General features: G+C 32.0%; 5 protein-coding genes across 8 annotated transcripts; 2 read left to right on the forward strand and 3 right to left on the reverse strand.

Moving 5' to 3' along the window:
* The first annotated feature begins 98 nt into the window (after positions 1 to 98).
* On the forward strand, positions 99 to 2,105 carry LOC103579143 (ubiquitin carboxyl-terminal hydrolase). The gene is made up of 6 exons (XM_008560452.3): positions 99 to 346; positions 436 to 447; positions 523 to 651; positions 716 to 861; positions 958 to 1,178; positions 1,578 to 2,105. The coding sequence occupies exons 1-6, from the start codon at positions 314 to 316 to the stop codon at positions 1,727 to 1,729; spliced, it is 693 nt and encodes a 230-aa protein (XP_008558674.1). The 5' UTR covers positions 99 to 313; the 3' UTR covers positions 1,730 to 2,105.
* Positions 2,106 to 2,137: 32 nt separating this feature from the next.
* On the reverse strand, positions 2,138 to 4,788 carry LOC103579144 (uncharacterized). Of its 2 annotated transcripts, none has more exons than XM_008560453.3 (7): positions 4,454 to 4,788; positions 3,819 to 3,995; positions 3,326 to 3,755; positions 3,077 to 3,270; positions 2,611 to 2,943; positions 2,409 to 2,534; positions 2,138 to 2,321 (listed from the first exon to the last, which is right to left on the reverse strand). In XM_008560453.3, the coding sequence occupies exons 1-7, from the start codon at positions 4,649 to 4,651 to the stop codon at positions 2,247 to 2,249; spliced, it is 1,533 nt and encodes a 510-aa protein (XP_008558675.1). In that variant the 5' UTR covers positions 4,652 to 4,788; the 3' UTR covers positions 2,138 to 2,246. The 2 variants fall into 2 exon arrangements, with proteins under 2 accessions (XP_008558675.1, XP_008558676.1); XM_008560454.3 differs by lacking the exon at positions 4,454 to 4,788 and adding an exon at positions 4,366 to 4,430.
* A 120-nt stretch (positions 4,789 to 4,908) lies between these two features.
* Positions 4,909 to 7,721, reverse strand: LOC103579146 (uncharacterized). Of its 2 annotated transcripts, none has more exons than XM_008560457.3 (10): positions 7,576 to 7,721; positions 7,045 to 7,086; positions 6,916 to 6,978; positions 6,666 to 6,856; positions 6,498 to 6,574; positions 6,077 to 6,386; positions 5,827 to 5,971; positions 5,500 to 5,758; positions 5,178 to 5,436; positions 4,909 to 4,992 (listed from the first exon to the last, which is right to left on the reverse strand). In XM_008560457.3, exons 1-10 carry the CDS (start codon positions 7,630 to 7,632, stop codon positions 4,941 to 4,943), a joined length of 1,455 nt encoding a protein of 484 aa, XP_008558679.1. In that variant the 5' UTR covers positions 7,633 to 7,721; the 3' UTR covers positions 4,909 to 4,940. The 2 variants fall into 2 exon arrangements, with proteins under 2 accessions (XP_008558679.1, XP_008558678.1); XM_008560456.3 differs by having other exon boundaries at positions 6,077 to 6,410.
* A 131-nt stretch (positions 7,722 to 7,852) lies between these two features.
* LOC103579147 (putative serine protease K12H4.7) lies at positions 7,853 to 9,832 on the forward strand. Its single transcript, XM_008560458.2, has 4 exons — positions 7,853 to 8,173; positions 8,264 to 8,445; positions 8,525 to 9,516; positions 9,594 to 9,832. Exons 1-4 carry the CDS (start codon positions 7,988 to 7,990, stop codon positions 9,698 to 9,700), a joined length of 1,467 nt encoding a protein of 488 aa, XP_008558680.1. The 5' UTR covers positions 7,853 to 7,987; the 3' UTR covers positions 9,701 to 9,832.
* A 120-nt stretch (positions 9,833 to 9,952) lies between these two features.
* Positions 9,953 to 20,885, reverse strand: LOC103579171 (uncharacterized). Of its 2 annotated transcripts, XR_008403871.1 has the most exons (10): positions 20,407 to 20,885; positions 17,585 to 17,818; positions 15,854 to 16,066; positions 14,070 to 14,299; positions 13,579 to 14,005; positions 13,168 to 13,512; positions 12,729 to 13,010; positions 12,160 to 12,646; positions 11,359 to 11,853; positions 10,655 to 10,739 (listed from the first exon to the last, which is right to left on the reverse strand). XR_008403871.1 is itself a non-coding variant. In XM_053739954.1 (9 exons), exons 1-9 carry the CDS (start codon positions 20,459 to 20,461, stop codon positions 10,364 to 10,366), a joined length of 2,649 nt encoding a protein of 882 aa, XP_053595929.1. In that variant the 5' UTR covers positions 20,462 to 20,854; the 3' UTR covers positions 9,953 to 10,363. The 2 variants fall into 2 exon arrangements, 1 of the variants encoding a protein (XP_053595929.1); XM_053739954.1 differs by lacking the exon at positions 11,359 to 11,853 and having other exon boundaries at positions 9,953 to 10,739; positions 20,407 to 20,854.
* Between the last annotated feature and the right edge of the window lie 267 nt (positions 20,886 to 21,152).

The following is a 21,152-nucleotide window of genomic DNA, read 5'->3' on the forward strand; positions in this document are numbered from 1 at the left end:
TTTATTTTTAAAAAATTAAACAAGTTTTTGTTCTTAATCCGCGACTGCTATTTTATTTTTATCATACCGCAGCACGAGCGCGCCAAGTGGGCAATTTTTTCATTGAATACAAAAGAACAAAAGACGCTCGCGAAAAACAAGTGACAACAGTTGTTGTATCAATTCAGTCTACGATTCAGTGATTAAATATACATTTTTCTAAATGTCCTAAAAATACTAATCATCATCATTTTAGTCATTTTCTGTTACTAAAGTAACATAAAACAACTTTCTATTCATTAGATCAATACTTCGTAGAAATTAAAACGCAATAATGGCTTTGGTGCCGCTTGAATCCAACCCCGATGTAAGTAAACCCTTTATTTTAATTACCCGGCTTTTCTTATTAAAAATTTAAATAAATAATAAATTAATTTAAATTTTCTTTTGTTCCAGGTTATGACCAAGGTAAAAAGACGCTGCAAAATTTTTAATTTAACTTATATACAATATTTTCTATTAATTAATTAAACATCTTTTTAGTTCGTCCATAAAATTGGGGTGCCGCAAAAATGGTCACTCCATGATGTCTATGGTTTGGATCCCGAGCTATTGGCCATGGTTCCTAAGCCGGCCCTGGCTTTGATTTTGCTTTACCCAGAGTCCGAGAAGGTAATTACTGTCTAAAAAAAATTTTTTTGATAAAATATTGACTACAGTATTTATTTTTAACCAGGCGCAAGCCTACAACGCAGAAGTCGAAGCTAAAATAAAAGAAGAGGGTAAAGAACCGCCGAAAAATGTTTTTCATATGCAGCAATGTGTTTCAAATGCTTGTGGAACTGTCGCTTTAATCCACGCAATCCTCAACAATCTTGATCAGTACGTTTATTATTCAATTTTATTTATCATGATTCATTTCATCACAAAAATTACGTCTAAGAAAATATTACTACGGGTCATCCTTCTTTGTTTTAGTATTGATTTGGAAGACGGGATTCTGAAAAACTTTTACGAAGAAGCTAAAGACTTGTCATTTATCGAACGAGGTAAATTGCTGGTGGATGCAGCAAGTGGAATAATTGACACTCATAAACAATTAGCTCAAGAAGGACAAACTGCAGCACCACCAGAAAACGAACCAGTTTATCATCATTTCGTAGCTTTTGTTGAAAAAGATGGATCTTTGTACGAGCTAGGTAATTATTAAACGCAAATTTAATTATAAGTGATCATCGTTCTTGATAAATAATTTTATTAAAATTAATTATCAAGAGCAAATCAATTAGTCTTGAGATAATTAATAAAAAAAATTCCACGAGTGGGAATTTAGCAGATAAGACATTTTATAAATTTGAAATTAGTAAATTTAAATTCCTAATAAAATAAAATACTGAAATATCGACACGTTTTTAAAATTTTTACTCTGCTTCGGTTTCGTTTCTTTATTTAAAGAGTTAAGAAATTGCCAATCGCCAGCTACATTCACACAAAATTTTTAAAATTACTTGAAAATTTAAATTTAAATAATTATCAAGATCATTGACCTTAATTATTATTATTAATTATTAAATGATTCATTTGTTTAATTAAATTAGATGGCTGCAAATCGATTCCCATAAACCATGGGTCAACAACTCAAGAGACACTTTTGACTGATGCTGCTAAAATATGTCGCGAGTACATGGCACGTGATCCAGACGAGGTTCGTTTCACAATGATTGCTTTAGCGGCTAATGAACAGCAGTAATTAATAATAATATTTATTATTATGATACGGAAGCAAATTTATGCGAGCAATGAATATAATTACGATTCGATAAATACTTAAAATGAATACGCACAATTTTTTTTGCATTTATAAACAAAGTGCCATGAACGTGAAGCTTTTTATATATTTATATATTCATATATTATTAACTTAAACGCTTACTGCTGCAACGATTACAAAACTTACATTTAAAAAGTAATATTTTGTGAACCAGCAATTATTCTTGTACTTCGTTTGTGATACCATAAAACTTCACCATTCAGAACCTAAATAATTATAATTTTCTACTGAAATAATTTGTAAAACATAATATATAATTCATAAATCTTAAAAATAAATTATTGAGTGTGATAAATATCAGTAATTAAATTTTTTTTAAATTCCATATCAATAACTTACTAATAAATATTTTTATTATCGTTTTATATCATAAAATATCAACAGTCTTCAATGTACATAAATATAACTATCACTTTCCTTAATTATTTATAATTAATTAACTTTCAGTTGTTGAATAACTCGAAGTATCTTCGATGCTTATCGTGCAAGGAACGTACTCGTGATCGTTGTCCTGAAAAATTTAATTTTTACCATCAATTCTAATAACTTATTTTAAATTCATTTATTAATTAATTAATTATTCTGAGACTAATTGTACCGAGCTGACGACAATTTGGCCGTCGTCAAGATTAAGGCTCTCAACGTCTTCTTTAGTTAAAATAATAACAGACTCTTCTGCAACATTATTTTCGTCGATGTACGTGATTGGGATTTCGGATGAGACCTAACAGATAATTTCATTTAGTCCGCAATAAATCATAATAATAATTACCGTAATTAATAAATTAAATTAGACTCACATTGACGTCACACAACGTCATTTCGGAATTTTTGTGTGTCTCAATTTTATCAACCCGCTGAGCAGATCGATTTTGTCTCTTGGTAATAAACTTTTTGTCCTCTTTCCTCTGCTCTCGCTGAAGCCGTCGCCAGATAGTAGTCTTTGGGATGTGATAAGCCACAGAAGCTGCTGCCTGAGACATTTTACCTTGCAAACAAGCGGCGACAGCTTCATCGAGACGTAATTTTTTTATCTGCTCGTCTTCAGTCTTACGTTTTTTCCAAAATGATTCGGGTAATTTTCCTTGGTCCACTAATTTTGTTTTGTCACGAAACAAAGTAGTTTTCGGTATCTGAAAATTAATTTTAATGGATATCCAAGCGCCAGTTTTTCAAACAGAGTTCATTTTTAATCCATTTCTAAGTACGTAATTAAATTACTTAAATAATTAACTTGTAATTGATAAAATAATAAGAATAATTTACTTGAAATTCTAAAGCAACTTTTGTAAGATTTTCTCCTCTAGCTAAAGCTTTAACAGCAGCTTCCCTTTTATCAGCATCATAAGAACGTTTATTGTCAGATCTCAGTGACTGATAATTTTCCTTTTGAATCCGTCTCCATAGTACAGTTTTTGGTATATTGTATGTATCAGATGCACTTTGAAAACTTGCGCCGTCTAATAAAAAAAAATAATTAGTATTAAATAATAATAATGATAAATAAAAACTTACTCATAACAGCATTGATAGCAGCCTTCAAACATTCAGGAGGATACTCATGTCTCGCAGTATTTAATTGCAGTCCTAAAGTTTTGCACCTCATATAGAGTGTCGATCTCGGCACATTATTTTTATTAGCGGCATCAATCAAAGAAAACCCGTTTCTCACATCATTTAGCGCAGCTTCTAACATCGCGGGATTGTAATCTCTCTTAACGTACTCACGTTTACGTTTTTTTTTCCCGCTCTTTTCCTGTTTATCATTACTCTCAGTAGTTTCATCGGGGTCTTCAGTATCCACGACATCTCCAGCCTCTACCATATTCTCAAGACCATCATCAGGTTCCCAATTGTTGTCCTCGGCTTCATTAGACATTTCCAGAGACTCTGTCATTTCTTCTACGTCCTCTTTCAGCAAAATAGAGTTTTCTATGTTGGGAAACTGGTGGAAAAATAAAATAGTTTACAAGCTTGTCAAGTTGACCAGCATCAAAAAAATTTTTACCTCTGAAAGTGCTGAGATTTGTAAGAAATAAGCAGCATCCAGCAAACTTTTTGTGTTTATTGATGGCGTGCTCAGCTGACCGGTGTAGCAAAATTCAATTATTATTTTCATTATTTCAGCAGACACGTCGCTTATTATTATTGTCGGATGATCATCATAAGCATCTTTTAGCACGTCCTGTAATTCATAATTATATTTATTTTTCCACAAATTAAATGATGCTGAAAATAAACTGACAACCAATTAACAATTTTCGAATTTTTTTTTCAGCAAATCAATTACAAAAAAAAATAAACTAAAAATATGCACATGTAGAAAATAAAAGAATCTATAGGTGAAATTTTTTGAAATATTTTTTTTTTCTACAATTTATCGTTTTAAAAAAAATCCAACTATTAGCTGTCAGCTAACTTAAGTATCATGCAAATTAAAATTTTTAAAATAAATATGAAGGACTGTCGACAGTTGCTCTGTATATATTTTTAAATAAATTTTTTATCAGTCAAAAATAAAATTATTATTGTTATAGATAACATTCTGTCTGTACTCGGACAATAATACCACTGACTAATTGTTGTTATTGTTCCCTAAAAAACATATAAATAATAATAATAATGATGCAAATGTTTATTTACTCGGAGTAGGCCACTGAAGGCACTGAGAACAAGACGGTGAGCTTGGATCCGTTCACCAGCAACACAAAGCGTCACGTCAACCATCGATTCATTCTCCAATAATTGACGTACCACATACGGGATATCATGCTTGTAATTAGTCCAAGTAACGCAGTACTGTCGAGCATAACCGTCCGTATCACCAACAATCTCAGTCATTTCGTTTTCGTTTCAATTCCGTTTCCTACTTTTGTTGTTGTTATTCCTCGTTAGATATATATGATGATAACCAGAGCCAATGCTAACCAACACGATCCAAGGTGTCCTCCTGTTAAACTTTTGGTCCAACTGGCACATCAGCATTCACTGTACATTTTTATTTAGCTACAGCTACCGATACTCGTTGGGAATTCAAGATGGCGTTTTGGCGGGAGATTTTAAATGAGTTAGGTATAAAAGTTTTCTACTGTCAGTTTGATGTAAAAATAATTTATTATTTTAAATTTATTTATGTTGATGTTACAGCTGATTTTTGACATTTTTTGTACCATTTTTTTAACCTATAAACAAAAATAATATTATTATAATTTTAAATGATTAAAAATAAATATATCAGAGGAACTGAATAAAGTAAAAGACCTAGTACTCGATCAGGGAACTAGTACTCTATCAGGGAACTAGTACTCGTCGAATACGTGAATGATCGGGTATTGGGTCTCTTACCTAAGTCTTTAAAATAATTTACCTAGTTTTATCAGCACAATTAGTAGCAATAATTATTTTAGAACTAGCTCGTGATGATAACCCAACAATGTTACCGTGGATAGTAGTAAAAAAATCTTCCGCCATAATGATTTCTCCATTTGGAATACTAAAGTTTTCAGCTAATTCTTTCCATAATGTTATTTGCATCCTTATCGACTCATCTTGAATAACTAAATGTTTAAAAGAATCCGTATATTTTTTTTGGACAACTGATTGGTCGACTAACACAGCGATGAGTTCTAAAATATTAAAAAACATTTAAGCAACAGAGTAATTGTTTATTCAACTGGTTTTAATCTCACCAAGTCTGATCGCGGGATGTCTTTTACGTATAGTTTGCAGAAGCGGATATTTAGAGGTAGAAATCTCAATATAAGGATCAGAATCTAATAATAGCTTCGGCGGGTTTTTGTAATTAAAAATACACTCCTTATCATTATTGTAAATATTTACTGTCGATGTTGAATTGATAATCATCTCAAGATCACATGGAGGAATATCCCTCATTATTTTAAGATTTTTTTTTATTACAGCACCGCTTACTTCTATCGTAAAACCATCCTGTAATTAAATTATTCATTTTTATATATTTTATTGTATGATGAACATATTTATTTATAATTAAGTACCTTGAGAAATCTCCTCAGCTTTTCACTCATAGGAAAGTAAAGCCAACATAGTATACCTCCAGAGCTATCAGTGATTAAAAAATATGTTTCGATAAATGGTCTAAATGATCTAGGGAATATTCTAATTTTCCCTGTGATTAATGAACTGAAAAAATATTTTTTTTTAATAACTGGTGATAAAAAATTATTTTATTTTATAATAACCGTGAATGTTAATTTAATTTAATGAAGTAAATTATAAATTAATTACCTCTTTAAAATGGTTGTCAATTTAGATATTTTAACTTCATTAGCTTGAGGTTTTCTAACTCCAGTATTAGCTGTAGTCACTTTAACAGGAGCAGCTGGAGCTGTTTTAACTGCATTAACTGGAGCTGTTTTAACAGGATTAACTGGAAGTGTTTTAACTCCAGTAACTGGAACTACTTTATCAGCAACAATTGGAGCTATCTTAATAGGATTGGCTGGAGCTATTTTACCAGCATCAACTGGAACTATTTTATTAGCTTCAATCGGAGTTACTTTAACAGGATTAACTGGAGCTCTTTTCTCAATACCACCTGGAGTTATTAAACCAGCATCATCTAGAGTTATTGCATCAAAATTAACTGTAGTCACTTTATTAAGATCACCTAGAATTATTCTAGGATCACTAGCTTTAGATAACTTACTCATTGGAGGTGTGTAAGTTGGGTCAACTTTGATAAATGCTATGTTAGTTATTCCTATTAAATCAATAGATCCTTCCCTAAAGAAAAATCAAGGATTAAATTTTTATAACAAACTTGATGAATTAATTTTAAAAAATGAATAGTAAATTTAAAAGTGTATGTATTTACGTAGAATCTTTTTTAAGTTGAGAAAGATTAAATCTGTGGACATAATAATCTGTTATTTTGATATTCATTCCTTCTAATAATTCTATTTGGCCAATTTTATGAGTTAACGTTTTTGAAAACATACATTTTAAAAGTTTTTCACTTCCATCTGATACAATACAAAAAAATCTTTTACGATAAAACCGAACTCTCTAAAAAAAATACCACCAATATTAATTATTTATTTATAATTAATAAATAAAATCTTTACCTTTATTTGCACAAATAGTTCTGGTAGATTTTGATTACTAGATTCCCCATAGTCCAACATGATCTTTAATAAAAAAATAATAATTAATTAAATAAAAAAATCAATTAACAATTTAAAAAAATTAATTACCTTTAGAACATTTTGTGTCATCGTAAAGGATCGCCGGATTATCTAAAAAAATAAATAAAATAATTAATAATTAAATGAAATTGATATTAGCCATGAGTGTAAATGTAGCAGACACGGAACAATTTTTAAATTTTAAATAATAAATCAATTAATTATAAAAATGGAATTTAAACAAAAATGTACACACTCATTTCTTAAATGATCTTAGTAAGAACTTTAAAATTTTCATTGTAGACATATTTTATTGATTTATTCGTGATTCAAAAAATTGCTAAATGTCAGTTCCAGTCAAGCTCAAAAAAGACGACGTCTAATAATTTTTTTTTTTTTTTTTTTGATAAACGATAAATTTAAAAAAAATTGCACCCATAGTTTTTTTCAGTTTTATGTGCATATTTTTGTTTATTTATTTTTTTTTTAAATTAAATTGTTGAAAATAAATTGGAATTGTTAATTGTCTGTTGACTTTAGTACCACAATAATTGATAATTATAAATTATCAAATATTTATTTAAATAAATATATAAATACCAGAGGAATATCTGGTGCAGGATCTTCATTTTCATCTTGATTATTTTTGTTATCCATTATTATTATTCTTAAATAAATTAATAAATAAATAAACAGTTAATTTGAATGAAATGAATATGAATAAATATGAAAATTTGTTTAACAAATAATAAACACATTGGGACGTTTAAAAGATTGAAAATGAATGTTTATTTTTTATCAAGTTTTTAAAATGTCCAGGAGATGTCAGCCAAGTCTTGGAAATTTATTTGTACCCAAGCTAAAATTTTTTTTTCATTGCCGACAACGACCTATTGCTGCAAGAGATAATTACAAATTAAATATAGATAAAGTAAATTATAAACTGATAAGTCTGTGTGCAAGTTCCAGCTTCCAACAGCTTAAAGTATAATTTAAAACGCAATAAGCAGCAATGAAGTACGTACTCATTATTTGTTTGATGATTTTTACTGATGGATCATCAGCTTGGCGAAGATTCTTTCGGGGAAGGAGTAGAGAGAGAACTGTTTTTAACAAAGACTACAAATTAACTGACGATTTGTGGTTCCAGCAAGAGCTCGATCACTTTGATCCAACGAATACTCAGTCATGGCATCAGGTACGGTACTTTATTAATATATCAATCAATCAATCAATTACTGATCATCAGTTCTTAAGTTTAGAAAATTTATTTTATTTTATTCTGCAGAGATATTTCGTGAATTCAAATTTTTACAAACGTGGGGGACCGGTATTTTTAATGATTGGAGGTGAATCAGAAGCAAGTGCCAAGTGGATGGCAGAAGGACAATGGATCGAGTATGCCAAGCAATTTCGCGCAATGTGTTTCCAATTAGAGCACCGGTTTTACGGCAAAAGTCATCCTACACAGTGCGTTTTAATTTTTTAATCAGTTTAGTCTCGTGTAGACGAGAAATTATTAAATTAACAATAATTATTATTATTACAGGGATTTAAGTATCAAGAACTTGGCTTACTTGACATCAGAGCAGGCACTGGCAGACTTGGCTTATTTCATTGAAGGAATGAATCATTTGCACCAAATACCTGCTGGTACCAAGTGGATTGTCTTCGGAGGTTCATATCCTGGGTCGTTGGCGGCATGGATGCGGCTGAAGTACCCTCACCTGGTCCACGGAGCTGTTTCAACAAGCGGACCCTTGCTAGCTAAAGTAGACTTCCAGGAGTACTACGCAGTAGTCGAGGACGCGCTGAGAACTCATTCGCAAGCGTGTGTAGATGCTGTGGCAGCTGCTAATAAGCAATTCCACGTGATGCTGCGTCATCGAATCGGCCAGCAAGATCTCTCCAAGCTCTTCAAGCTTTGCGATCCAATAGACCCGGCTGGTACCAAGAAGAAGGACATCTCCAATCTCTATGAAACTATTGCCAGCAACTTCGCTGAGGTTGTTCAGTACAACAAAGACAATCGTAACAGTTCAAAGACAGCAAACATCACTATCGACACCGTCTGCGACGTATTAGTCGATGAAAAACAGGGAATCCCTATCGAACGGTTAGGAAAAATCAGCAATCTTCTGCTGAAGGCTGACAATGAAACTTGCCTTGACTACAAGTACAGCAAAATGGTTGACGAGCTGAGAAACGTCTCCTGGGAGGCTGAGGCTTCAGAGGGAGGGCGTCAGTGGTTCTACCAAACCTGCACAGAGTTCGGATTCTTCCAGACTTCAACAGCCAGACCCGATCTGTTCAGCGAAATGTTCCCAGTAGACTTTTTCGTCCAACAGTGTATTGATGTTCTAGGTCCCAGGTACAACATCCACTTGCTGGAGTCGTCTGTCGAGCGGACTAATCTTCTCTACGGAGGTCTGCACCTCCAAGTATCCAATGTCGTTTACGTCCACGGGTCCATCGATCCCTGGCATGCGCTGGGAATTACAAAATCTTCAAACCCACAAACCCCAGCTATTTACATAAACGGTCCTTATATAATCAATCATTTTAATGATCATGTTACATAACATTAATATCAATTAATAATTCAATTAATTTTCTAGGTACTGCTCACTGTGCTAATATGTATCCAGCATCACCATCAGATTTACCGGAATTAATTAAAGCGAGAAAACAAGTTGGGTCTATTATTCGTGATTGGTTGAAATAAAGTCGCAGTTGATTGATTATTATAATTAGTACGTAATGATAAATAATGGAATTAAATATCAGTAATAATGGAGTTGATATAAAAAAAAAAAGTTTCAGTACAGTGATAAAAGTAAAAGACTGAGCTCGTTATATTTATCAAATATATTAACTCTGACATAAAATACATACATGTTTTAAAATAAATCTATATGTTAAAATTATTTTTATAATTATACATTAAAGAACGAAAATATATATATAATTATATATATATATATATGCATATCAATCAGTAGTCAATCAAAATTCGTCAGTCATAAAATAAAAAAGAAATTTATCACCAAATGGACCACATTAGCCTATCCTTATAATCCCGACAAAGGTGAGGCCAAGGTGTCCATTATGGCCTCAAAAAAGTGTCAAATAAAATTTTAAAATATAAAATATATATAAATTTAAAAAAAAACATAAATTTAACTCAGCAAATTTATCTTATATTAGTATTTGAAAATAACATAAATAGAATATTATTTTTTGGCATGTTTTCCATCAGGATAAAATATTCCTGAGCCGTAACACGAACTCAAAATTATTTACAATAATGTTAATTATTTATTAATCATTAATTAATATTATTAAGTATATTTATATATAGTATTTATTTATATAAAATATTAAGTATTTAATATCGGTGGTGAGTCTGAGACTGTCGCCACTCTGAGTTCGTTGTCGATCCGTGGTGATGGTGATGGTGATGATGATGTCGTTTCTTGTCATTAGAATGCTTGTTACCAGCAAAAGCACTAGGATCATCACCTCCAGTGTTATTGTTCTCGTTACCACGATAGTTATCGCGGTAATTAGGATCGTCGAGAGTGTCTTTGCGTCTCAATGGAGGGTTGGCTTTCTGTCCAGTGGCCTCGTGCAAGTTTTCCCATGCCTGACGGTAGTATCTGTTAAGTCCACCGCGACTTTCCGACGAGCTGCTGTCAAAACTTGCTACGGTGTTGCAATCCGGGGACGCTCGATGTCTGTAATGTTTGCCGCCTCCTCGAGTCCTAGAATAATAAATAATCAATTCATAAAAATATGTCGGACAAATTTAATTGTCTAAGAATTGCTAATAAGTATCATGACGTCATGACTTTTAATGATGAATAAAATATCTAAGGAATTTCAATGCCTGCAGATAATCCCCTATGCGTGCGAAATGCTGATAAAAAATCTAGGCTAGTGACAACTGCTGCTAATTAGAGACAATGGTAGAAAAAATAATAATAATAGAGTGCATTTGATGAAAATGCGTGCGGTTTTAAGTGGGGTAAGGCCATCAACTCTCATCTAGAATCTCTAGATGCTAAAAAAATGATCCTGAAGTTAGCAGACTATTAACATTTTTTGAATTTTTTTTTTAAGAATTTAATTTAAAGAAAAAAAAAAAACTAAAAATATGCACGTGTAGAAAATTTAAAAAACCATAAGTGCAATTTTTTGGCGTCGTTTTTAAAAAAATCCAAAAATTTTTTGACGACTAATTTCAGTATCTTTAAAAAAATGTGCGTAATTAATTAAAAATAATAGTGCATATTTTTTTCACAGTTTCCATTTCACCTGACTGATGATGTGTGGGTGTGTGTGTTTTGATGTGTGTTCTTCATCAGCAATTAATGAATTTACCTTTACTAAAACACGTCAGTGTACACTGATTTTGACGGTGTCGAGTAGAGACGTTGATTGATATTGAGTTGGTGATGGTGTGTAGAAGAAGGCGGTAGTTGGGCGATTAGGTAGTGGGTCATGGCATATTTTCTAGGTACTTGTATTCATTTTTTTTTTAATTTTTAATTATCTAATATATATTTTTTTTTTGATTTTTTAGTTTACTGGCAACGAGTTAAATGTTACAAAGAGGGATTGGAAAAGTAGCCAGCGCGTTGTGCCGCTGATAGATTGAAAGAGTAAGGATGATCGGCAGCACGACGAGCAGTGAGATCACGCCGCCCGAGGTGCTGGTCGGGGAATGGAAGCGCCAAGAGAGTGTACCAACGGGAAGGCATCCCCGAGGCGTCTGATCTACCAAGACCACCGGCCAAACCATCGCCACTACCGAGCGCACCAACCCCGCCGAGACCACCACGACGGCGACGTCTTCCTCGAACTCTGCCGTTGCCGCTAACCATCACACGCATTTATACATTTTTACTATCATTTTATTTATAGTGTTAAACTACATTAGTTTTATTAATTCATTAAAATATATTAATATACACGTCCGCACTGTCCTTTGCAAATATTAACTCAATCTTATTTTTATTTAAATACATTTATTACTGTAGATTAAAAATGTTATGTACAACAGTGCGAAACTGGTGTAAGGACAAATCAAAAGCTCGAAAGCAAATTCATCGTCAGTATTATCACACTCGTGAAAATAATAAAATAATAAATGAAAAAATAAATAGTTCATTCAAAACTTACCTCTTCATAAGAACTACTACGGTGGTGGCAATAACGGAGACAATTATTATTGAACCGACGACACCTAGAGCAATCATACCACCAAGACTCAGTTTTGCTTGGTAAGTCGTAGTGTCAACGCGGTATGGACCCGTAGGTTCTGATACACCGGATGCTATTTTAGCACGAGCATTATCTACTCCACTTGCTGAGATCTCATTGTCTTGCGGATGATCGTCGTCATTATTATTATTATTGAGAGCTGGCGACGATGATGAAGACGAGGAAGAGGAGGAAGCGGGTCTGTGAAGAGAAATCGGCGGTTTTCTGACCGCAGCCTCACGCACAGTAGCCGGCAATTCAGCAATAGAAATTTTATCCTCAGTGGGAATATTAGCATCCGTTGAAGATGATTCTGTTGTTGTGCGCGTTCGTGCGGGGTAAAACGGCTTACCGCGCGTAACAGGCGGTCGTGTTGTAGATCGGACTGTCGTGCGAATTTCCTCGACTGAAATAATCGTCAATTACTTATTTAATAGAATGTATTTTTTATTGGATTCATAATAATTGAGGATGAATTGAATGCTTACGCAAGCAAACCGGGGCGGGATGATCATACAATCCGGTAGGTAAGCATAAAATTTGTCGGGTGCCTGATACTTTGTAGCCCTTGTCGCAGGTGTAAGTGACAATGCTGCCCACAATTAGACTGCGATTAGTATTTTTATCAAGATTATTATTGTCGGTATTCATTTCATCGAGTTGGACAGTGCTGTGAGTCACCAGCGGAGGTGGGTCACAGCGAATGGGCTCGCATCGCGGTGGTGGTCCGTTCCAACGCTCGTCGATGTCACACGTGAGCCGTGCTCGACCTACAAAAAAAAGTTCCGTTATCTAATAAATATCTAAATAAGGTAAAAAAAGAAAATGCTATAACTTAAATAAATAAAATAAAATATTTAAATAAGTAGCAATAATAATTATGATGATGATGCTAATTATCATAATGACAATAACTAGTAATTTAACCTGTCATTTCGTAACCATCTTCACAGGAATAAAGAACTTGGCTCAAGTAAGTCACGGTATTGTTGATAAGCGTATACTCTCCATGTTTAATGCTCGCTGGAAAACCGCATTCAATACTTTTACAAACTGGTGGGAATTCATTGTAAAATCCAGTGTCTAAGCATGTACGAGTTGACGGCCCTATCAAAAGACTTCCTGCATTACAACTGTATGCAACTGTTGCGCCAACTTGATAATTATTTCCTGATGAAGATAAGGATGACGTTGATGGAGAATCGTCACTTTGATTTGTGATAATCATCGTTGAGTTTGGCGGTTGCTCGGGTCTGCCACAAGCACGCGGTTCTGAAAGTCAATAAGACCCATAATTTATATCTATTATTTTATTTATTTAATAATATGAATACTTACGATGCTGGCAAATATAATTAAGCCGTGCGGTACAGGGTGTGTCGGACCAAAGCCACCCTCTGCTGCCATCGTAACGCGCGCAGTCTTCCTGACTCCCTTGAGGCAGACTCCAGAACGACACTGCTACTTCTTCACCACTTCCGGTCCATCTCCAGATACTTTTGTCCTTAGAATCACGTACTGCGCCCATCCAGTACTGGCTCGAGGTATCACTCCGATGACGACGCCACAGTTCCCATGATATGAAACCCTGGAGAGCTGGATTGCTCTCGTCAACCAAAGTACCACCTCGGGCACGACAAAACGCAAGAGCTTCGCGGAATTGCATCGGCTGGCGATTGTAAAATATGTAACATTTTCCATTATAAGTCGCCGTGGATCCCGGCGGCTGATCGCGGAATTGCGGACACCTTTCTATCGGCAAAGCCTTTGAATAAAAATAAGCAAAATTATAATAAATTTGAAAATAGAATATTGGAAATAGTCAATACCTGATCAGTATAAACGAAAGCTTCGCAGAGTGACAACTGAACAGGAGTCGGCGTATGGGAGGAAGCTTCTAAATGCACGGACACAAATGCGCCAGGCATTGGTGGGTTGCATGGTAAAAATAATGGCTGTCCTTCTTCAAGAGGCCCGGAAAATTTATTACAAATAGGATTTGTACCAAGATCCGGGCGATTATTACCGACGCGTACGACTATTGTTCCAGAAGTACCGTCTGAATATTAACAAACAAACAATCACATAAATGAATAAATAAATAAATAAATATATAATAATTTGTGATAAGATAAATTTGTCATAATTAGTATGGAGTGAGCTTTCACTTGTAATTGATGTACTTCAGTAATTGCTATATTAGTAAATAGTAAAGTGTAAATAGAATTGAATAGAAGGTCGATTGAAAAAGGAAGAAAGAGATTATTATCAATAATCTTTTGTTAGTTTTTATTTATTATGCGGCTTGCTGGTCTTTGGTGGTTGATATCCATATCTAACAATGGCCTACTAAGTATTTCACCCGTGATACATTAAGATAGCCACATTTGTCAATGATAGGTAAGCCCGTGATTCCTCTATAATATTTTTTGTTTACGTTAATTACTTTTATTATTATTGTTATTAAGAGTATGGATGTGCGAGCGGGAAAATTTATAATCAGTAGCAGGAGTACTCATTACTAAAGAGAATGCAACTTGATGCGTCTGAATTAACACGCAATGCTTATCAATCTTCGATACCGCTACTATAATCATCAGCACTACAGACTATCTGGTGCCGGGCTTTAGTTTTCCGGCATTTTCTAACTATCGAAAGTAAGTGAAAGACTCTCACTGACTGATTCTAAGTATATCGAACTTAAATTTCTAAAATATAACTTTATTATTTTAGATTTAATATCTCATTACTTGTTACCATTATCATTAAATTTTTATAACAATTCATTATACTTTGCAGTCACTAGATATTCATTCTAGGAGTGTATGATTATGGATAAAAAAAATTAACGATTGTTTTAAAAATTTTTATATTAATAATTTAACGCGAATCGTCAACTAATTTAATGACTGACATTTTCCAGTTCGTTGATTAGAAAAATATGGTTTTTTTTTCTTTTTGATGACTTGGGTTTTGCAAATTGGTTTTGATAAATTGCTATCGATCTGCTCTAATTGTGGAAAGTTCGAGAGACTAAAGAAATTGAGATAGTCATTCAACCGTTTCTTTTTCATCTTCTCAAGAAATTTTTTCTATTCAAGAAGGCGTTTTACTGTTAAATTGTAAGAAATCTATTTTATTACTTTTTTTTTCTTCAAAGATATTTAATTTTTTTTATTGGCCACAATATATTCCAATATGCATTTTATTGTTTTTTTATACGATCATTTGACGTAAGCACTTAGCAAAATTTAACACTCCAAAGCTTCTAGCGCCTAAACTATCGGATTAACGTGATAATTGATAAGAATATTTTTTATAGAAAATTTAATTTCCTACAAAATTCTATTTATTTATTTTTATCGTTTCTTTAATATTTAAGCCACAATTTAAATTCAAAGTTCTGTGAAAAAAAGTAAGTCATAATTTTTGAAAAAATTTACTGATTAAAAAAATTTATAACTCGTAAATTAATAAATTTACGGAAAAATTAATAGAGTCCTTTTTTGTAGAGTATTAAATTTCCTACAAAATTGCATAAGTGAGTTTTTGTTGTAATTTTAATAGTTCAGTAAATATTTGAATGTAAAAGAAAAAAAAAATAAAAACTTACCACAGCAAGCCTTTCCAAAGTCTAATCGTACCAATTGCACCATGTAAGGTTCCAGTAAATTAACATACCACCAAGGTTTAGTTTCTGACCTCGTAAGCGTGCAAGTTTGAGGATTGTACACTTGACCGCTGCTACCATCAACGGCTTTTTGAGGTATACCCCCTTCAGCGCTGCTGGATTGCATCGGTGCCTTACCTCCAGCAACATTCAACACTACGAATAAAAAACAAAAAATAATAATCACTAATTAACATGAAATAATTGTCTGATTAATCTCTATATTAATTCAAAATCTTTACACTTTCAACATAATTAATTCATATGAATCACGGTAATGAATCTTCCGGAAATCTTTAGCAGTTAATTAAAACAACTACACAAGTCTGACTTTTAAAAACTTGAATACCCAATAAAAAGTATATGAATATTAAAAAAAATTCCATTACATATATATAACAATAAAAAATAAAATAAAGCAAAACAATTGTACGCACAAACGAGTTTCACTTAAACCGAAATGACAATCCCGCATTTGCCCTCCTTTCTTAAATTGCCCGAGAAATCTTGACGACAAATCGCGACCACTTTATTTAATGAAATGCTAAAGCTAAATAAATAAATAAATATATATAATAATAAAATCTACGGCTGCATTATCAGCAAAAAAATAATCGAATTTGTCTGTTAAATCGAGTGGTTTTAATCGATTAAAATTACAAATATAAAATATATAATAATGTAATCCGTAAGTTAAGTTAAATAAATATTATTTTTAGCCAATCTCGTGCTCTGTTTGCTTTATATTCTAATACGAGGACCATAAATATAAGGATATAACGTGTGTCGTATTAGCGACCAAGCATATCGTCTTCTTGGCTGCCTGCTTACCTGTTTACCAACATATTTACCATATACCTTGTCTCAACATACTCTCGGTACTCATATATATATATATATATATATATATACGTATACTTATGCCCCACGACCCACTTGTATCTTTAAAGACCTACTTATGTATTAACGCTCACCTGCCATAGCCTTTTGTTTTATTATGTCGCATATTTTCACCTCTTTCTCTTTCTTTTTCCTTATATACAAACATACGCATACTTTTTTTTTACATATATTTGCAAGTTTTTTCTTATCAACAATAAAAATATTTATCTAACAAAAATTAAAAAATATTTTAAGTAAAAAAATAAAGGCTAGATATTAGGCCTAATAAATTTAAAAAATTTGAAATTTAAACTATCGAAATTAAATGTCTATTAGTAATTATTAAAAAAATATAAAATTCTAATGCGAATAAGTAAAAAAATATCTAGTTCTTGAATAAAAATTTATAGACACGTAATGAGAATAAAATTTGAATATAAGTATTCAATATCTTATTTGAATGTCAAAGACACGTGACCTGTTTCCCGATGTCCTTGACCGAGGTGGCTCGATAATAGCTCTGAGAAACGGAACCAAGTAATATAGAAACTGGAAGGGGTATAAACCGTTAAACATTAACCTGTTGGCGGGCCAATACAAGGGAGATTGTTTCCTCGACATACCGGGTCATATTTATTATTAATTTTTTATAGTATATATACTAATCCTGGATCCTAAATCCTAATCCCCATTTAATCTTCGATCTCTAATCTCTATATTCGAATCTTAAATCTTTAATCCCTCATCACTGGTTTCCGATCTTTGATCCCGGATCATAAAATAAAAAATTACCGCAAAAAGGTACGCCTTCAGGTGTCCAAGTTCCATCGGCCTGACACTGTCTTCTCGCGGGTCCTAACAATTCGAACCCACGTTCACATGTGTAAGTAGCGACAGTTGAAGTTGGGAACACAGTATCTTTTATCAATGAATCTTCTTCATCAAGTACATCATCTGAATTGTCTGTAAATCTTACTGTACTGTGTGCTGGTGCTCCTGGATAACCGCATCCCGTACATTTTATTCCTTTAACACAATTTAAAAATTTAATTATTAATAAATTATATCAATAATTTTATTATATGAAACAGGGTCAATTATTCGACAATGAATTAGTTTTTCTGCAGCCCATGCTGCGTAGGGGAGATGTAAGGCAGGACTATTTACGTCTACCTACCAGTCATCTTGCTTTTTATGATAAATCATTTATTGTATCTGCGATTCGTGTTTGGAATACTCTTCCTCCGAGCCTTACATCACTCCCTACGTTCATGGAATTTCGCAGTGCTGTATATAATTATTTTTTTGAACTTGAAAGCACGAATTGACGATGGAACTTATTTCTACTATTTCTACAATTTTTACTATTTTTACGATTTGTACTATTTTTAAGATTATATCTAGAGTTATTTTCAGTTTAACCTTTATTATTATAATAGTTACTTTTTGTTTTATATGATCAAATACTGTAATTATATATGCAAAACTAATGTAAATATTTTGTTTTTGAACGGCCACAGGAGATCAAGATCTCATGGTCGAATAAAATTTATTATCTATCTATCTATTTATTATCTAATTACAAATATAAATACAGTAGAGTTTCGGACACTTTAAAAATTTAAATTATATAATTTGTAAAATACTTAATGATATAAATAATTTTCTAGATTTTTTCAAAAAGACTTTTAACACGATACTAGATTGGAAGTTTTCTTGTATACTTTTTCGTTAATTAAAAAATCAAAAAATGGAGCAGTGGTCACAATCGGTACTTCTACCCTACATTGCATTTAAAACTACAGGGTAGAAGTACCATCTTTGGACACTAAATACTTTACTTTAATTAAGAAAAGTAGAATTTAAAAAGTTCTATTGCAATAGAGTAACGAAAGTATTTTTGAACGCATTTTAAAAATTGATCACTTTGCCGCGTATTTTAAAAATTTGTTTCAAATTTTTCAAGTGTCCAAAAACGGTACCTCTGCCCTAGCTAGTTTTAGAATAAACTGCAAGAATAATACATTTTATTCTATGAAATAAAGATAAAATTCCACGATCATTCACCCGTTTATTTACACCTGCAACGGCATATGGGCATCAAGTATGCCAAATGTTATTCTACATCATCTCTTTTATGCATTATTATATTTATCTTCAATATTAAATCGTGTGTAAGTCTAAACAATTGAATTCACTATTGTATTTATGATATATTTTTTCATATAGAAGCTAAAGATTATTGTGAATGATAAAAATACTAGTAACAAGTATTAACCGCGATGTAAAATTAACGGTTAATGTATAGAAGAAGTACGTTCTGCGTGCCGAGCATTGACTTTCATAGTAATTAACCGCGTCTTGTAGTGACAGCGATCGCGTTTTACTTATACTCGATACAACTCACATGTCTAGTACCAATGTTACTTCATTGCACTGTTCTATACTTAAATATTTACATAATTACATATATTGATTATATTCTTCGTGTCAATACGTCTATTAATAATATCAGATAGTTCAATAATAGTAATAAATAACGAGTAATAAGTATGTGATGTTAAATAAAATCCTGTACGTAGAATCGATCCCGTTTCCCGATCGCCACGCGCAGCTAACGGAACTCGAACGACTTATTTAATTAACATATTAATCACAGAAACACATGATATCAAATTTTATTAATTAATTATTTATTATTAATAAATAAATAATGATAGTAATAGCGAGTTAGTCACGGCTGTGTCATTTGATTTTAGATAAGAATCGGTATAAATCGGTTAGTAGGACAAAAGTCGTAGAGAAAAGTGACTAAGCATCAACGAATTATTTTTGATCTAATTTAACTAATACCGGTAACTTTTTTTTTTAAATTTAATTTTTAGTACACATGTAATTTTAATTTATGATAATGATGGTAATGAATTAACGATAATAAGGGCAATGAATTAAAAATAATAAGGAATAATTTAATAAGTGCAGAGTAGAGTAGATTAAAATTGTGATTCGGTGGCCATATGTTTTTTACCGTTACATTAGTTTACTATCGTGAGAAATATTTATAGCTTTCTTTTTCAAAATACGACAAGACGTTAGTATTATTTTGTGATGAGAAATTTTATATGCCAACAATCGGACAAAGATTACCACAGAATAGAGAAGAATAGAATAGAATAATAATAATAAATGTTATTATTATTATTGTTTCTATTAGTAAAAAAATAATTGTTTAATTAAATTATTAACTCATGGGAAGTGTTTGTTAACTTTAAAACATTAAATAATTGTATAATTACAAGGGACAAGTGAGTTGAAGAAAAATAAAAATTTAATTCCGGTTACCAGTGAAATCGCAATACGGCATTATTATAAATATTGTAATTCAAGTTATCGAAATATTGTATCTAGTTATTACGATAACTAAAAGGATGTTTGATGTTTTTTTTATTTACTCAATACTTGCGGCAATAATTATTATTTATCTTTTAATCAATAGGTTTCTTCTTGCGAAAAAGGATGTTGTGTTAATAGATAATCGATTAGAATTTCTTGTCAACAAGTCAATTAATTAATTAATAAATAAATTGATTAGCTGAAGAATAAATTAAACAAACCTTTTATCGTAAACAAAATAAAAAGAAAAACATTAAAGTAAAATTGGGTTTTCATTTTGGAACACTTTTTTAAAAAAAAAAAAAACACAGTCACTTTAAAATAAAATTTAGCAAACGATAACCATAATTATGACACTTAAAAAATAGTAATGAATTTAAAAGCTCTAGAGTAAAAGCAAAGGCCGCTCTGAAGAGCGTGCGAGTGAAAGAAGCGTTTGTCAAATACTGAAGTAAAGAGCTGAAGTATCTGAGACAGGAAGTAATATCCCAGGTGTTGGTAGCAGCCCCCACCTGTGGATTTAAGTCTGCCAACCAACCATTTGTGCTACCATGTCCATGCCTTCTTTAAGCTTACACTTAAGACAACTCTTTACACCTTACTCTTTTATTCTCCTACACCATATTCTTTAATATACCTCCACATATATGTATACATACAATAATAACACATATATGTATTGCAATTCATAGCGGTTGAAGAAGCACGAGAGTATTCTATCGTCACCGCGTCATCATTCTCCACTTCCTCTATATCGCACCTAAATATTAATGCAAATAAATAAAATAAATAAAAGTCTGTTCATATATTGTAATATAAATATATACATCCTACTACTATACTAATAAATCCCAATACAATAAAAGAAAACCTGGTCAGAAGTGTATAAACACTTTGGTATTCAGGCCATCCTGACCGCGCCATCGTTAAATATTTTAAGAATTCATTTATAAATACATTATATATC

Source organism: Microplitis demolitor, chromosome 6 (genome assembly GCF_026212275.2).
Source record: "Microplitis demolitor isolate Queensland-Clemson2020A chromosome 6, iyMicDemo2.1a, whole genome shotgun sequence".
Taxonomy (NCBI): Eukaryota; Metazoa; Arthropoda; class Insecta; order Hymenoptera; family Braconidae; genus Microplitis; species Microplitis demolitor.

Bases quoted from the DNA above. Each gene is read 5' to 3' on its own strand.
- LOC103579143 (XM_008560452.3), top strand. From the start codon at position 314: ATGGCTTTGGTGCCGCTTGAATCCAACCCCGAT. The intron at 652-715 runs GTAATTACTGTC...ATTTTTAACCAG, and splicing joins TTTACCCAGAGTCCGAGAAG to GCGCAAGCCTACAACGCAGA. The intron at 862-957 runs GTACGTTTATTA...TCTTTGTTTTAG, and splicing joins ATCCTCAACAATCTTGATCA to TATTGATTTGGAAGACGGGA.
- LOC103579144 (XM_008560453.3), bottom strand. From the start codon at position 4,651: ATGACTGAGATTGTTGGTGATACGGACGGTTATGCTCGACAGTACTGC. The intron at 2,535-2,610 runs GTGAGTCTAATT...ATTATCTGTTAG, and splicing joins TGACGTTGTGTGACGTCAAT to GTCTCATCCGAAATCCCAAT. The intron at 2,322-2,408 runs GTACAATTAGTC...TAAATTTTTCAG, and splicing joins GCCAAATTGTCGTCAGCTCG to GACAACGATCACGAGTACGT.
- LOC103579146 (XM_008560456.3), bottom strand. From the start codon at position 7,632: ATGGATAACAAAAATAATCAAGATGAAAATGAAGATCCTGCACCAGAT. The intron at 5,972-6,076 runs GTAATTAATTTA...ATATTTTTTCAG, and splicing joins TTGACAACCATTTTAAAGAG to TTCATTAATCACAGGGAAAA. The intron at 4,993-5,177 runs GTAAATTATTTT...TTTTGTTTATAG, and splicing joins AATTGTGCTGATAAAACTAG to GTTAAAAAAATGGTACAAAA.
- LOC103579147 (XM_008560458.2), top strand. From the start codon at position 7,988: ATGAAGTACGTACTCATTATTTGTTTGATGATTTTTACTGATGGATCA. The intron at 8,174-8,263 runs GTACGGTACTTT...TTTATTCTGCAG, and splicing joins ATACTCAGTCATGGCATCAG to AGATATTTCGTGAATTCAAA. The intron at 9,517-9,593 runs GTCCTTATATAA...TTAATTTTCTAG, and splicing joins CCCAGCTATTTACATAAACG to GTACTGCTCACTGTGCTAAT.
- LOC103579171 (XM_053739954.1), bottom strand. From the start codon at position 20,461: ATGAAAACCCAATTTTACTTTAATGTTTTTCTTTTTATTTTGTTTACG. The intron at 14,300-15,853 runs GTAAGTTTTTAT...GTTAATATTCAG, and splicing joins CTTTGGAAAGGCTTGCTGTG to ACGGTACTTCTGGAACAATA. The intron at 13,011-13,167 runs GTTAAATTACTA...TTTTTTTTGTAG, and splicing joins AGATGGTTACGAAATGACAG to GTCGAGCACGGCTCACGTGT.